The sequence below is a fragment of the Scardinius erythrophthalmus genome (genome assembly GCF_964197995.2).
Source record: "Scardinius erythrophthalmus genome assembly, chromosome: 18".
NCBI lineage: Eukaryota > Metazoa > Chordata > Actinopteri > Cypriniformes > Leuciscidae > Scardinius > Scardinius erythrophthalmus.
The window spans coordinates 681,056-695,385 of record NC_138238.1 but is presented as its reverse complement, the minus strand read 5'-3'; the positions used below and the strand labels follow the sequence as shown (position 1 = coordinate 695,385).

At 41.8% G+C, this 14,330-nt stretch overlaps 2 protein-coding genes across 2 annotated transcripts in view; both read right to left on the bottom strand.

The window, feature by feature from the left end:
* Nucleotides 1-9,257, bottom strand: part of ryr2a (ryanodine receptor 2a (cardiac)) — a gene marked incomplete at both ends in the record, with an annotated part of 145,215 nt that extends 135,958 nt beyond the window's left edge. The window contains one exon of the mRNA XM_081392676.1: nucleotides 9,213-9,257. Within this exon, the coding sequence (XP_081248802.1) occupies nucleotides 9,213-9,257 (45 nt within the window). The remainder of the gene's footprint in view (nucleotides 1-9,212) is intronic.
* Nucleotides 9,258-11,099: 1,842 nt separating this feature from the next.
* Nucleotides 11,100-14,330, bottom strand: part of mtr (5-methyltetrahydrofolate-homocysteine methyltransferase) — a 46,259-nt gene continuing 43,028 nt past the window's right edge. Inside the window, exons 30-33 of the mRNA XM_081393098.1 lie at nucleotides 13,918-14,118; nucleotides 13,357-13,549; nucleotides 12,965-13,077; nucleotides 11,100-11,820 (exon numbers count right to left, since the gene is read on the bottom strand). Coding sequence (XP_081249224.1) covers nucleotides 11,734-11,820; nucleotides 12,965-13,077; nucleotides 13,357-13,549; nucleotides 13,918-14,118 — 594 coding nt within the window. The 3' untranslated portion in view covers nucleotides 11,100-11,733. The remainder of the gene's footprint in view (nucleotides 11,821-12,964; nucleotides 13,078-13,356; nucleotides 13,550-13,917; nucleotides 14,119-14,330) is intronic.

The following is a 14,330-nucleotide window of genomic DNA, read 5'->3' as shown; positions in this document are numbered from 1 at the left end:
GATCGTCAACCAGTGGATCTCTGAGCTGAGTGAGTGGAGGCGGGGCTCATTTGCATATTCATAGAACCGCGCATACTAAATGAGGCGAGGGTGTCGAGTTACATTCAAGATGTTTTAAGGCATGAAGAATTTTTTTAAGGAAAAACGTTTAAAAATGTAATTTTGGTGATCAAAGATGAGTTTTAAGGGATGCAATGATTGACTACAGATGAGTGTGTCAGAAGTGTGGCTGTGGGATGTTCTGCAGCTGATTGGTCGACACAGATGTCTCCATCTGCATACTAAGAGCTGATTAAACTGTCACTGATCTCGACTGATGGAGCGTTTTACAAACGAGGCCACTAACGGTGTCACCGCTCATCATTATGTCTGAGCCGCGTGAATGATGATGGACAAACACCGCCGCGGGAAAGACAAACGCAAACCGGGCGCTCATTAATAACCACGGGTCATTTTCATCCATACGTCCCACTGAACCGCCAAACACTCTCAGTGACTTCACAAACATTATACAATGATAATTCATCAATATTTCCTTTAAAAGTGCTGGAAGATCATCACATCACATGCCACTCCAACAGCCGCTGGTCAGTGCCTGTTTTCCACTTCCTGTCTGAAAAGGTCAGCTTTGAATATCAGCTCATATCATTGGTTCATTTACAGTGGAAAGGTCACAGTCAAAGGATTGTTCACTTCAAAGATAAACACACACACAGAGGGCTAGTGTAAACACACACACACACACACACACACACACACACACACACACACACACACATTGATTTCTGGGACTGCAGAACGTTATAAAATTGTTTGAAACAATGAGAATTCTTACAAACCTGATTATCATGAATACCAACACGTAACCCAAACCCCAAAGTCATCAGTACTGTGAAGTGTTTGAGTCACTCCACTACAGTGTATCTGTTGAGCTGTGGAAGATCTGCTGTACCTGCCGATACAGGAGCCGAAACAAACCTGTCACTCACATGAGATCAGCCAATAGCAAACCACAACCATCCAATCAATTCCCCACAGACACAATCAAGCCCCGCCCACATTTGTTCTTGTTCCAGAAGCGATTCTCTCGATATACGGCACTATTGAGGAGACAAGACCAGCGCAACTTCCCTGTGACGACTCTAACAGCACTGGAGCTCAATGACTCGGATCTGGCCGAGTCGCTCAGTGTTATTCTGCGCGTCACATGTCTTTCCTGAGAAATCATGGCACAAACCCGTCTGCGCTCCTAAAGAGCTGTTAGAGCAGAGTGACAAGCATCATCACTAAACCACTAGTTATCAAACATCTTTAGAGGTCAACTCACAGTGAATATGTTTACAGCCTAATAATGTGTTAATTATCAGATTAATGGCTCCAATTGATTGAAAAGCCTTCATTTAAACCTCAGGCAACTAGACTGAAATTAAGATTCAAAAGATACTTTCAGATAAATGCTGTTCTTTTGAACTTTCTATTCATCAAACGATCCTGAAAAAAACTTGTTTTCAATTTCTGAGGGATCATGTGACACTGAAGACTGGAGTAATGATGCTGAAATTCAGCTTTGATCACAGGAATAAATTACACTTTACTGTATATTCACATAGAGAACAGCTATATTTCACAATATTACTGTTTTTTAGTTTTTTTTAGTTTTTAGGTTTTTTTATCAAATGAATATTAATATTAATGCTGCCTGGGTGAGCAGAAGTGACTTCTGTAAAAAACATAAAAAATCTTCCCGATCCTAAACTTTTGCCTGGTAGTGTGTGTGAGGGACAGGAGCGTCCTGATGCACTATCCTACGCCCCTGTTGAGTGTAGACTGTGTCAGTAGTGCATCATGCGGGTGTTTAAGAGCACTTCACCTACCCAGATGAGATGATGCAGTTAATGAACTGAATAAACGAAGCGAACGCCAGACACTTCATGAACTCAATGGTCATGCATCGGAAGGGAAGAAAACCAGACTGTGATGCTGGACGACAAAATTACTTTATAAAACATAATTTGGGACACTTGGATATTGTAACATATTTGCTAAAAAAAAAACACAACTGATGAGCGACTAAATGGGCTTCTATGCATGCGCTGCTGTTTTGTTCAGATTAGACTGAACACGTCTGTGAACCAATCAGATTGCAGAGTTTAGGGTTCATATAAACAGAACTTTCAGAATCTGAACTCAGACTGGATTGATTTGCACTGATGATAACGAGTGCCTGTAAACATAAGCACTAAAAACAGCATCTATGTGTGTTTACATTCGTTGAAGGCAAGCAAACAAATGCTGCATCACGTCACATGGTCTCTAGTTCACTCATCGCACTCGTTCACCTGGATCACATGACCTCACGCATGAACGCGTGTCTGACGGCTGCGGCGCTGTCTGTGTGTTTGGGTCAGTCTGAGCGGTTCACCCGGAATGCTTCCCTATTGCTGAAAGAGGCAGATGGGCGCCGACATCATCAACATGCACACATACACACACACACACACACTCACACAAACACATATTCACAACCACACACACACACACACACACTCACTCACTCATACACTCACACAGACACAGGCACTCATGCACTCACTCTCTCTCTCTCTCTCCCTCTTACACACACACACACACACACACACACACACACACACACACACACACACACACTAACCCGACCCATTAACCTATCCATCACACACACACACACACACACACACACACACACACACACACACACACACACACTCTCTCTCTCACACACACACACACACACACACACACACACACACACACACACACACACACACACACACACACACACACTAACCCGACCCCTAAACCTAACCATCACACACACACACACACACACACACACTAGGGTTGGGCGGTATTACGGTAATATCGGATACCGCGGGATCTTAAAATAGCACTGGTATCAGTTTCAATACCGTCATTACCGGCACTTATATAGCCTATAATATATATATAATTTATTTATTGCCTAAAAAATGCTTATATGTGGTTGCAGTTTGGCAATATTTCTGGTTCCAACCGAATGAGAAGGGAGAGGCGGTAAATACTGACGAGGCAATTTGTAAATTGTTCCATAAAAAGGTGATCGTGAGAGATGTAAACACCTCTAACCTAATGTCGCATCTCCGAAACTACCACCCACCCACTCACTGCTGCCAGGATGCATTTTGTTCTCGAGTTCATTAAATAAGCGCATTAAGTTTCGTATTTGTTAAAATATTATAATGTTATTTTTTCCATCTTTCTTGATTATGAAAAGTGAACAGCACAAATAAGATGGGATGCATCGGGAGTCAGACGATTTGACCACTTCAATAAATTTCGTTTTGTAAAAGGCCTCTTTAAAACGAATTTCGTTTTGTATAAATTGTAGGCCTATCTTAATTTTAATAAATTTTTCATCAACCAATTGCCTATATAGTTAATATAATCATGACATGATGGGCGCTGGCATGCCACGGTCACTTGCATTGAAATTTCATAAATTAACCGAAACTCAGAGATGGCGATCGTCAATTTCTTTAAACAAAACAATTCAAAACGAAAAGAAATATAGGGTAGCCTACTCTCTGATTAATCCATGATGTGCATTTCTCTCTATGGCGTTCACAGAGATGGCGATTGTCAATTTCTCAAAACGAAAAGACAAAGGCCACTCTGATTATTTAATCCATGATGTGCATTTCTCTCTAGGCGCGTTCATACGGAGATGTGATCATCAATTTCAGCAAACGAAACCATACAAACCGAAAAGAAATAGACTAGCCTACTCTCTGTAATCCATGATGTGCATTTCTCTCTATCGTTCACTATGGAGATGGTGATCGTCAATTTCTTTAAACGAAACAATTCAAAACGAAAAGAAATATAGTCTGATTAATCAATGATGTGCATTTCTCTCTATATGCGCGCTCACTACAGAGATGGCGATCGTCAACTTCCACCTTTGCAGAAAAGTTTTATTAATAAAAATCAAATGGACACGCGTCACCGGATTACAAAGGCACTTCTTGCTTGCTGCACGCACACAGATATTATGTTGAATAATGGTGGGCTCGGGCTCATAATAACAGTTAATGCCGTCGACCGGACTCAGACACAACGTGCACGGCTTGATTTGTTTTTTTTGCCCGATCTGGCATTCAGTTTCTGAACGGTGTAGGCACAAACTAACAGTTTGGTGACGCCGTCTGAGCCCATTATGTCATAATTTTTAATTAGTCACGGTAATACAGTATACCCCGGTAAAATAGGGAGGGGGTTTGACGGTATCAAAATTCGAATACCGCCCAAGCCTAACACACACACACACACACACACACACACACACACACACACACACACACACTAACCCGACCCCTAAACCTAACCATCACACACACACACACACACACACACACACACACACACACACACACACACACACACACACACTAACCCGACCACTAAACCTAACCATCACACACACACACACACACACACACACACACACACACACTAACCCGACCCCTAAACCTAACCATCACACACACACACACACACACACACACACACACACTAACCCGACCCCTAAACCTAACCATCACACACACACACACACACACACACACACACACACACACACACACACACACACACACACACACACACACACACACACACACACACACACACACACACACACACACACACACACACACACTAACCCGACCCCTAAACCTAACCATCACACACACACACACACACACACACACACACACACACACTCACACACACACACTCACACACACACTAACCCGACCCCTAAACCTAACCATCACACACACACACACACACACACACACACACACACACACACACACACACACACACTCACACACACACACACACACTCACACACACACACACACACACTAACCCGACCCCTAAACCTAACCATCACACACACACACACACACACACACACACACACACACACACACACTCACACACTCACACACACACACTAACCCGACCCCTAAACCTAACCATCACACACAACTCTCTGCGTTTTTTACATTTTCAAAAAAACTCATTCTGTATGAATTATAATATTGTTTTCTCATTGCGGATCAAAAAATGTCCTCGACATATTGTTCCCGTAATGTAGGCCAGGCCACACACAAACACACACACTCACGTACACACACACACACACACACACACACACACACACACACACAGGTTCACCAGCACTACATCACAGTGACACCAGAGCGAGAAACTCTTCCTCTCTCTCTGTTTCTCGGTCTCTTAATTACACAGTAAATCAGACAAACCTGCAGTGACTCTATTAAACACACTCTCTCTCTCTCTCACACACACACACACACACACACACACACACACACACACACACACACACACACACACACACACACACACACACACACACACACACACACACACAGGTCTCGGCTCGAGACATCACCATTAGGACGAGTTCCTCCACTCATCAGTGTTCACTACATAGACACCTTCAGGAACTCTTTCACAAGGTTTAATGTTCTGTTGTCTCACTGCAGCTCTCAATCTCAGTCATGTGATCACTCGCACTGACCCTACGGCCCAATCACAGCTGAGATGATGTCATGACGTCACAGGTGACCAGAATCACATGCATCAGCACTAACCTGAGCTTCACTAACCAGCAGATTCATCGTGTGATCCCTGAGGTGTGACCATTAATTATTACCACATTCACATTCACACGGAACTTCAAATAATACAATGATACTACGGTACGTACTATAGTAATTTTAGCAAGTGATATGAATAACAGATGCTTTCTGACCAACAGCACTGGCCAGAGGAATCTGCAAATACTCAATAGATATGGGTAGATTTACATATATGCTAGATCTCACTTACTTTGAATATGTAAATTGACCTGAGGAATTTCTTCCAAAACTACTTAAAAAATAACCAAAAATGAGTTCCGCATCACTGTAGAGTTCACTAGAGTTCACACTCATTACCAACAGTCATTATTAGTATATGATACATGTCACGATACAGTGATCCGGTCAGAGAATCTGCTCTGAAGTGCTTTAACAAATGACCTGAGATCAAACAAAACTGAGATGCATCCAAAGATGCTGGAGGCTGCTATTGGCTGACGCCGCTGGACAGGCGTCCAATCAGAGCGGCTCAACTCCATGTGTCCGCGGACGGTGAGGTCGTGTGTTCGAGACACGTCTGTTTGTTTTCAGGTCAAACTCTGAGCTCAACAGGAGAGAGAGAAAGAGAGAGAGAGAGAGAGAGAGAGACAGGAGAGAGAGAGAGAGAGAGTGACAGAGAGAGAGAGAGAGAGAGAGAGAGAGAGAGAGAGAGAGAGAGAGAGAGAGAGAGAGAGACAGGAGAGAGAGAGAGAGAGAGAGAGAGAGAGACAGAGAGAGAGAGAGAGAGAGAGAGAGAGAGAGACAGGAGAGAGAGAGAGTGAGAGAGACAGAGAGAGAGAGAGAGAGAGAGAGAGAGACAGGAGAGAGAGAGAGAGAGACAGAGAGAGAGAGAGAGAGAGACAGAGAGAGAGACAGCGCCGCACTCCTCTGCTCGTTTATCTTCCCTCTCGATTATGTAACATGAGAATCTTATCAAATTTTAATGTTGTGTGGAGAGAGAGACAGGAGTGAGAGACAGGAGTGAGAGAGAGAGAGAGAGAGAGAGACAGAGAGAGAGAGAGAGAGAGAGATGCGAGGCGGTTACAAAATCTCTTTCCCAGGTTCCACTGCAAGACTCCCGTCTGTAAGATTACATCAGAGACGTCTCACGCAAACATGTGCGGCTCAGAGAAACACACAGAGAGAGAGAGAGCGATACGCTGCTCAGAGAACATGAGGAGGATCTTTCACAACTATCAAACATGTTTCAGGTCCTCATTAATACAGTCAATCCCAATGCATTACGTTTGGGTTCATCAAAGCAAATATTTATGAACTGTTTAACTAATGATAGATAGATGAAAAAATATATATATATACACACACACATATAGACTTACTTTTGAATGGTAGTGTATATACATTGATAAAAAATGACAGTAAAGACATTTATAATGCTACAAAAGATTCTAAAATAATTATTTTTGGTGAAAGAAATGCATAAATGAAGAAGAAAGCCAAAATTGTACATGTCATGTGTGTATTTGCTGAGTAATCCACTGTTTTGTGCAGGAGGAATGTTCTGCTGAGATTTGGAGCCAGATTACAGGAGGTAAACATGACTTTAAAGAAACGGCGGCCTCATTATTTTATTATTACTCGAGACTATCAGTGAAATCTGTTGACTTCAGCGATCTTTGTGCATTATATTCCAACGCTGACCGTCCAAAAATGGGAAAAAGCACTTCTTGTGTATGCCTGTAACTCAAAAAGTATTAACGATATCTCAATATTATTTTATATTCTGGTTCTTAACAAACTTTTCTTTTGAAATCTTCACTTTTTAGGCCCTATATGGTTCAACCGCACAGATATGGGGATCCCAGTGTGACTGCACGCTCAATTTGTTGAATTTTACTCAGTTCAATGGGCAAAAACTTTAAAAACAGCTGATACTTGTCAGAAGAATAAATAATGTAATAATATACATTCATGACATTTAATATTTTGGCTTTCATCACTATTTATGTTTGTCTTACCTCCTGAATAAAATATTTGGTTGATTTGACATGGAATGACCATATTTCTAATAAATGCTGTTCTGTTGAACTTTCTAATCATCAAAGAATCCTGAAAAATAATGACAGTTTCCACAGAAATCTGAAGCAGCACAACTGTGTTCAACACAGATAATAATCATAAATGTTTCTTGATCATCAGATCATCATATTAGAGTGATTTCTGAAGGATCATGTGACACTGAAGACTGGAGTAATGATGCTGAACATTCAGCTTTGATCACAGGAATACATTACACTTTACTGTATATTCACATAGAGAACAGATGATTTACATTATAATATTTCTCTATTTTTACTGTATTTTTGATCAAACGAATGCAGCCGAAGAGCAGAAGAGACTCTTTCAGAAACATCTTTCTGACCCCTAACTTTTGAACGGTAATGTATGCATATATACATACATATATATACACATGATCATAAATATGTCACGATGCAAAAAATCTTAATCTTAAATCTTACTGATACTAAACCAGGTCTCATTCCTTTGTTCATGATTTCTCTTTTGATTTTGAGATATTGAGGTGAACATGAGCCAGACAGGCTTCCTGAGATGCATCTTCGTCTTCATCATCTTCATCATACAGTGATCGGGGAGCGTTTAGCTCTGTCTGCCAGCGCTGCATTGAGCTGTTAAAGGCGGCGAGGAATCAATGCCATTTTCAACATGTAATGCTTGGTAATGATTTTCTGCTGGTGTGTTTGTGCTGCACGATGAACACACTCCGCTCTCTTCATCGGGAGGATTCTGTGCTGCTGCAACAACAACTAACAGATCGAATCCGACGCGTGAGGTTCTCTAGACGAACAGAACCAAAGTCCAGCGCTGCACAACATCTGCACTGACGACACTGAGGAATGCAAAGAAGCCACAGGCGATACGACCTCGCCGTGTTATTATTGATGATCCATATCAAACCAATGGACAATAATGACTATGCCAGACTTGATCAGTGCAGCTGTTTTCAACCTTTAACTTCACATTGTTTGCATCCCTGAATAATATGACACACTAGCACCTGCTCAGCACCTCACAATCAATACAGTCTGCATCCAATCAATCATCCCTCTCTGTGTTATTGTGCATGTCCTGGATCTGCTGTATCATCTGACTGTTAATGCACCACATTTCCCACACTGATCAATTACGATCTATCGATACGTACTGAACTGAATCAAGCCAATCTGCAGTATTTATGCAGCATGACATCAGAGTAAACAGTGTGTGTCTGCAGTGGAGGTGAACAGTGTCTTCATCAGGACTGCAGCTGACACACACACACACACACACACACACACACGCACACACTGCATAAGCGCTCAGTTTCCTCACACCCACGTTCAACAGATCCGGACGGATGCCGGTGACTCCCGCAGCATCAGCACCACTGCGGCGCGCGCACACACACACACACACACACACACACACACACACACACGCACACACGCGTGTACTCACGGTCCGCAAGAACTGGATCTCATCTTCGGCCTCTCCGTCCGTCATGGTTCGGCGCGGGTTCGGAGCCTCTCGCTGGACAGATGAAGCTCTCAGGCGCGCGACCGCGGCTCTGATGCGGGTGTAACGGGTGTCTCCTGCCGCGCTCTCATTGGACGGCTGGCATACTCAGAGGGCGGGGTTATGCAGATGAGCGAGCGGCAGCAGCAGGGCGCCCTCTGCTGGTGAACACAGGACCGCGCACACAAGACCCTAACATACATCGGGCCGGTTGCAGAAACTGCTAGACTAGTCTTACAAGTTAGTCATTTCATTTTTTTCTTTAAGACTGGTCGTAACTTTTTTTGGGTCAGTCACATAAGGTACATTGGTCTAATTTGAATCCGAAAAGTGAGACTGATTAGGCCTAATTAACTGCTTGTTGGTCAGACTAGTTCTTAAGACAAAGTCTTAATGTTTATGCAACTGGCCCTGGACTTTCATACCTCAAAATGTTTTGAATTCTGTATGTAAACGAATATGTCCATAAATATTAAACGACAGAGTTCATCCGTATGGAAGCCTATTTCTGCCAGCCTATAAGAAAAAAATCAAGCTTTGGAAAATCTTAACTATGACTCAAAATCTCATAATTATGACAGTATGATATTTTTTAAACGGAGAAATTATGGCCCAGCTAAGTTAACAATTTAATATAAATAAATATAATACGGCTTTTTAAAAATATAAATTTTATTCACAGACATTAAAATTATTAACTTAGCTAACAACAATAACATTTCATTCATTTCTTACCACTGAATTAGCGGGACGTGCTTCCCTCTTTTGGTCAGCAAACAAAAACTTCTCGGTTAACTTCATGTTCTCTTCAATAAGACGTGTGTCAAATCTCTGAAATCACACGATACTCTCGTATATATTATTAATTATAAGCAATTATTCCATAAAGAGGTCGATAGACTAATGTTAGTCAGTCAGCAAAACGAAATGACCGTTATGTTTAAATTACGCGAGTTCGCGGCTTTCTGTGGAGGACAGAATAAGCGCGTTCTGGAGAAGCGCGCGCATTAAAGAAAGTTACTAACAAACCACGTATTAATGATCTGTATGCTTTTCATAACGCTTAACCTTGTTTTAATATTTTTAGCGATAAAATTGGAGTTATCCGAAAATTATAATGCGTTTTTACTCATCTTATCCAGGTGTTAATAAACTGCAACAGCAAAATACCACTTTGTTAATGAAAAATTACATTTCAGCATAACATATGGTTATACAAATAAAACTTAAAAATAACCTGCAGGGAACGATCAGGGAAGGTCCTTATTTGGTTCCCAAAAAATAACCAAATGGGAAGAGTGGAACATCTATAACGCGAACATGTGAATGTGTTTATAAATTATTGAAATATTAACATTAAATCTCAAGAATCAGTGAATTAACACAATGAGTGTATGAAATATAAAGTGACACTCATGTTGTCTATTAGTGTTACAGCCCATCTTAACTGAGAACAAATGTGATATTAAAATAATACATGATTATAATTCTTACAGGTTTTGACTGCAAGAAGAAAACAAAAGCAGCAAAATCTGCTTCAGAAGAAACTAAACTATTTAAACCCTTCCATAGACCGTTAACTTTTTCTAAACTCTAATAAAACACTATAGTACTGGCTAATATTACACATTAATATTTTAGGTGTCTTTAATTACTGTGCATTTTTTAAACATAATCAGTGCACTGTATCGAATTATTCATTTAAAAGTAAAATTCAATATTGGGATAATATTATTAGGATAGAATGTGTGAACTAAACCTGATGATCTGAAACCCGAATAATCTCCTTAATGTAAATATAGATACACAATTACAATCATAGCAAACACAGAGTTTTGATTTAGAGCAGATTTATATGAAAATATAGGAAGCACATCTTTCAACATTCATCTTAACAGAAATGTTCACAATGTTTTTTCCAGGTGTGAAATCACTGAAAAAAAATTATAAAAAAAAATAAAAATTAAACACTGGAAACGGTTAACGGCTCTTATGATCTAATATTAACACTAAAACTAGGCATTTGCTCTTATGGACCTCGCACACACACAGTTGAGCAGAAAGTCAAACATAGAAAGTTAATACTGAATTTACAGTGTCTAAAAAAACGGATCCGTTTCTATGATGACATCAGAATCTAAAAGAAATAAAGGATCTGCACGAGTCTTTAAGTTATGATGGTGTTTCTTACCATTATTTTCTATAAATCTAATACAGTTTAATAAGAAATCAACCTATAAAACCCACAGGCCTAAAAATAAAGTGTTTGTCACGGTTCCGTTAAAAACAGACGGCGCTCTGGCGGCTCCTCTGTAGTGTCAAGATAAAAGAGGTTTTTGGACTCTTTGAGATAAAAATCCCCAATCTGGGCCAAAACCGTCGAACCCGAGCGGATGACGGTCCGTCACAGGAGAGAGAGAGAGAGAGAGAGAGAGAGAGAGAGAGAGAGAGAGAGAGAGAGCTGTCAGTCGGTGTCGTAGCCCAGGACCGGCCCCAACCAGCGCTCCACCTCACACACCGGCATCCGCTTCCGCTGCGCGTAATCCTCCACCTGAGTGAGAGAGAGTGTGTGTGTGTGTGAGAGAGTGAGTGTGTGAGAGAGTGAGTGTGTGAGAGAGAGAGAGAGAGTGTGTGAGAGAGTGAGTGTGTGAGAGAGAGAGAGAGAGAGTGTGTGTGAGAGAGAGAGAGAGAGAGAGTGTGTGTGAGAGAGTAAGTGTGTGAGAGAGAGAGAGAGTGAGTGTGAGAGAGTGAGTGTGTGAGAGAGAGTGAGTGAGTGAGTGTGTGAGAGAGAGTGAGTGAGTGAGTGTGTGAGAGAGAGTGAGTGAGTGAGTGTGTGTGTGTGTGTGAGAGAGAGAGAGACTCTTATTATATAATGCATTCTAAAAGTATTTTTAATGCATTATTTATGCTTTGTAACGCACCTTATAATGCATTGTGTGATCTCATTAATAAGTTATAATAGATATTCGTTCTATTTATTGAACACCTTTAGAAAGTACAATGCATTAAAACACAGGACAAACAACCCACTGCAGATGAACAAGGAATCTGAAAATATTATAATGCCTTTTAACTGTGGTTACAATTATTTATGAAAAGATACAATGCATTATAACGAACATTATGAATACCTGTATAATACATTAATTTAAAGTCCCCCTGTGGTGTAAATCCAGCTTTTAATGTTGTTTATGTGTCTATGTGGTGTTATTAATACGCTTTAATACAAACCATGTGTAAGTTCATAACTCGACAGCATTGCTGAGTATTTCCTCCTTAAAACTGCAGTGAACCAAAGACAGTCTCAAAAACACGCTTTGAAATCGCTGGTGTTTCTGACGTCACAAACTACCTTGTAACCAATCAGATCAACGTGTGATCGTCAACCAGTGGATCTCTGAGCTGAGGGAGTGAGTGGAGGCGGGGCTCATTTGCATATTCATAGAGCCGCGCATACTAAATGAGGCAAGGGTGTCGAGTTACATTCAAGATATTTGAATGTAAGAAAAAACGTTTAAATATGTCCTTTTGGTGATCAAAAATGAGTTTTAAGGGATTAATTGATTAACTTTAAGGAAAGTCTTACTAAAATAATAATAATTATTTAAATAAATAAATAAAATCTGGGAATATTTCACATGAACCAGATGGTCCGTCATTCAACAACTATCTGACGTTAGCCGTGAGCTTCATACCTGCTCTTTAGTGATTTTTCCCACAGCGAAATAACAGGATTTGGGGTTGGAGAAGTACAGGCCGGACACGGACGCGGCCGGAGTCATGGCCAGAGACTCGGTCAGAGCGATTCCTGCGGGAACATGAAGACACACGTCTGGACAGGGTCTTTCAGACTTCATCATCACAGGAACACATGAAAGCAGCCGATGTGTGAGTGAGCCGTCTGTGCAGTCTGAAGGACTGACCAATCACAGCCCAGGCCACGTCTACATTCATCCGGATACATCTGAAAACAGCGGTTTCACATTTATCCACTTGAAAAAGACGCGTTTTCAAACGAAACCGTATGAGTGTGGACGAGGCCTGAGCCAATGGGAGCGCAGCACTGATGCATCTCTGCGTCCCGTACCGGTTTTCTCCTGAATGTCGGCCAGTTTCCACATGGTGAGCTTCTCGGTGTGGTCGGGTTGGCTGGGATACCCTGCGGCCGGCCGGATGCCATCGTAGCGCAGCCGGTGGAGGTCAGAGGTCGACAGATCCTCCTCTCCGCTGTAACCCCACCAATCCCTGCGGACGCGAGCGTGCAGCTCCTCCGCGAACGCCTGCGAGAAACACACGCTCAGACGCTGCGCTGGAACTGGAGATCGCCAAACTAACAAAAACATTTCATTCATTTGAAGTGAATTATTCAATGACTCGCTCATAAAAGCGGAGTTCGACTCGCACCTGATGACTTCACTCGCTTCATCACTGGACGAGTCCGCGTTTCAAACCTCTTGAATGAATGATTCAATGACTCGCTCATAAAGACTTCAGTTGCAGCATACGCAATTCTGACTTTATAACACGCAATTCTGACTTTATAACACGCAATTCTGACTTGATAACACGCAATTGTGAGATAAAATGTAGAAATATAGAAGTTGACTATCATCATGAGGCTGAACGCACTGTGATTTTGAATGTTTACCTCAGCGAGTCGGTCCGCCAGCGCTTTGACCATGATGCTGTTGTAATCGTCGTTCTGCTGCTCAAACGCCCGGCTGAGTTCTTCCGCTCCGAACACGGACACTGCGAACAGACCCACGTAATCCTGAACGCCGCTGCCGCGAGGAGCCACGAAGTCCGACAGGCACAGGTACGGCTCCGAGCTCGCAGAGTCCTTCTCCGCCTGAGAACACATGTGGAAAACATCAGGACTGGAACACGTGATGCATGTGAGAGCAGAATGAGCTGTGATTGGTCTGTTTGATCTAAGCGGAAACCTTCCCCTCTCTCCTATCCAACACTGAAGAGACTCAAACTGCAGTTCATCCACTGGCCACTAGAGACTCAATCCCATAAACCCCCATGTTAAAATGCCCAACTTTACAGCAGAAAAAC